The sequence below is a fragment of the Austrofundulus limnaeus genome, unplaced genomic scaffold (assembly GCF_001266775.1).
Source record: "Austrofundulus limnaeus strain Quisiro unplaced genomic scaffold, Austrofundulus_limnaeus-1.0 Scaffold3561, whole genome shotgun sequence".
Lineage (NCBI taxonomy): Eukaryota > Metazoa > Chordata > Actinopteri > Cyprinodontiformes > Rivulidae > Austrofundulus > Austrofundulus limnaeus.
In genome coordinates, this window is record NW_013955963.1 from 1,754 (window position 1) to 3,513 (window position 1,760).

Below are 1,760 nucleotides of genomic sequence, written 5' to 3' on the forward strand. Positions count from 1 at the left end.
ACTGGTTACTGTGGTCAGTGACTGGTTACTGTGGTGAGTGACTGGTTACTGTGGTCAGTGACTGGTTACTGTGGTGAGTGACTGGTTACTGTGGTGAGTGACTGGTTACTGTGGTGAGTGAACTGATTACTGTGGTGAGTGACCTGGTTCTTGTGGTGAGTGAACTGGTTCTTGTGGTGAGTGATGTGGTTACTGTGGTCAGTGACCTGGTTCTTGTGGTGAGTGACGTGGTTACTGTGGTGAGTGACCTGGTTCTTGTTGTGAGTGACCTGGTTCTTGTGGTGAGTGACCTGGTTACTGTGGTGAGTGACCTGGTTCTTGTGGTGAGTGACCCGGTTCTTGTGGTGAGTGACCTGGTTACGTGGTGAGTGATCTGGTTCTTGTGGTGAGTGAACTGGTTCTTGTGGTGAGTGATCTGGTTCTTGTGGTGAGTGATCTGGTTCTTGTGGTGAGTGACCTGGTTACTGTGGTGAGTGACCTGGTTCTTGTTGTGAGTGACCTGGTTCTTGTTGTGAGTGACCTGGTTCTTGTGGTGAGTGACCTGGTTACTGTGGTGAGTGACCTGGTTCTTGTCGTCAGTGACCTGGTTCTTGTGGTGAGTGACGTGGTTACTGTGGTGAGTGACCTGGTTCTTGTCGTGAGTGACCTAGTTCTTGTGGTGAGTGACCTGGCTCTTGTGGTGAGTGACTGGTTACTGTGGTGAGTGATGTGGTTCTTGTGGTGAGTGACCTGGTTCTTGTGGTGAGTGATGTGGTTCTTGTGGTGAGTGACATGGTTCTTGTTGTGAGTGACATGGTTCTTGTTGTGAGTGACCTGGTTCTTGTGGTGAGTGACCTGGTTCTTGTGGTGAGTGACCTGGTTACTGTGGTGAGTGACCTGGTTCTTGTGGTGAGTGATCTGGTTCCTGTGGTGAGTGACCTGTTTCCTGTGGTGAGTGACCTGTTTCTTGTTGTGAGTGACCTGTTTCTTGTGGTGAGTGATCTGGTTCTTGTGGTGAGTGACCTGGTTACTGTGGTGAGTGACCTGGTTCTTGTGGTGAGTGATCTGGTTCCTGTGGTGAGTGACCTGTTTCCTGTGGTGAGTGACCTGTTTCTTGTGGTGAGTGACCTGTTTCTTGTGGTGAGTGATCTGGTTCTTGTGGTGAGTGACCTGTTTACTGTGGTGAGTGACCTGGTTCTTGTGGTGAGTGACCTGGTTCTTGTGGTGAGTGACGTGGTTACTGTGGTGAGTGACCTGGTTCTTGTGGTGAGTGACCTGGTTCTTGTGGTGAGTGACGTGGTTACTGTGGTGAGTGACCTAGTTCTTGTGGTGAGTGACCTGGTTCTTGTGGTGAGTGACGTGGTTACTGTGGTGAGTGACCTGGTTCTTGTGGTGAGTGACCTGGTTATTGTGGTGAGTGACCTGGTTACTGTGGTGAGTGACCTGGTTCTTGTGGTGAGTGACCTGGTTCTTGTGGTGAGTGACCTGGTTCTTGTGGTGAGTGACGTGGTTACTGTGGTGAGTGACCTGGTTACTGTGGTGAGTGACCTGGTTACTGTGGTGAGTGACCTGGTTCTTGTGTTGAGTGACCTGGTTACTGTGGTGAGTGACCTGGTTCTTGTGGTCAGTGACCTGGTTACTGTGGTGAGTGACCTGGTTCTTGTGTTGAGTGACCTGGTTACTGTGGTGAGTGACCTGGTTCTTGTGGTGAGTGACTGGTTACTGTGGTGAGTGACCTGTTTCTTGTGGTGAGTGACTGGTTACTGTGGTGAGTGACCTGT

General features: G+C 50.5%; 1 protein-coding gene across 1 annotated transcript in view; it reads right to left on the reverse strand.

The window, feature by feature from the left end:
- Positions 1-1,680, reverse strand: part of LOC106511913 (GATA zinc finger domain-containing protein 14) — a gene marked incomplete at both ends in the record, with an annotated part of 3,405 nt that extends 1,725 nt beyond the window's left edge. The window contains 3 exons of the mRNA XM_014000634.1: positions 479-625; positions 814-1,107; positions 1,423-1,680. Coding sequence (XP_013856088.1) covers positions 479-625; positions 814-1,107; positions 1,423-1,680 — 699 coding nt within the window. The remainder of the gene's footprint in view (positions 1-478; positions 626-813; positions 1,108-1,422) is intronic.
- Between the last annotated feature and the right edge of the window lie 80 nt (positions 1,681-1,760).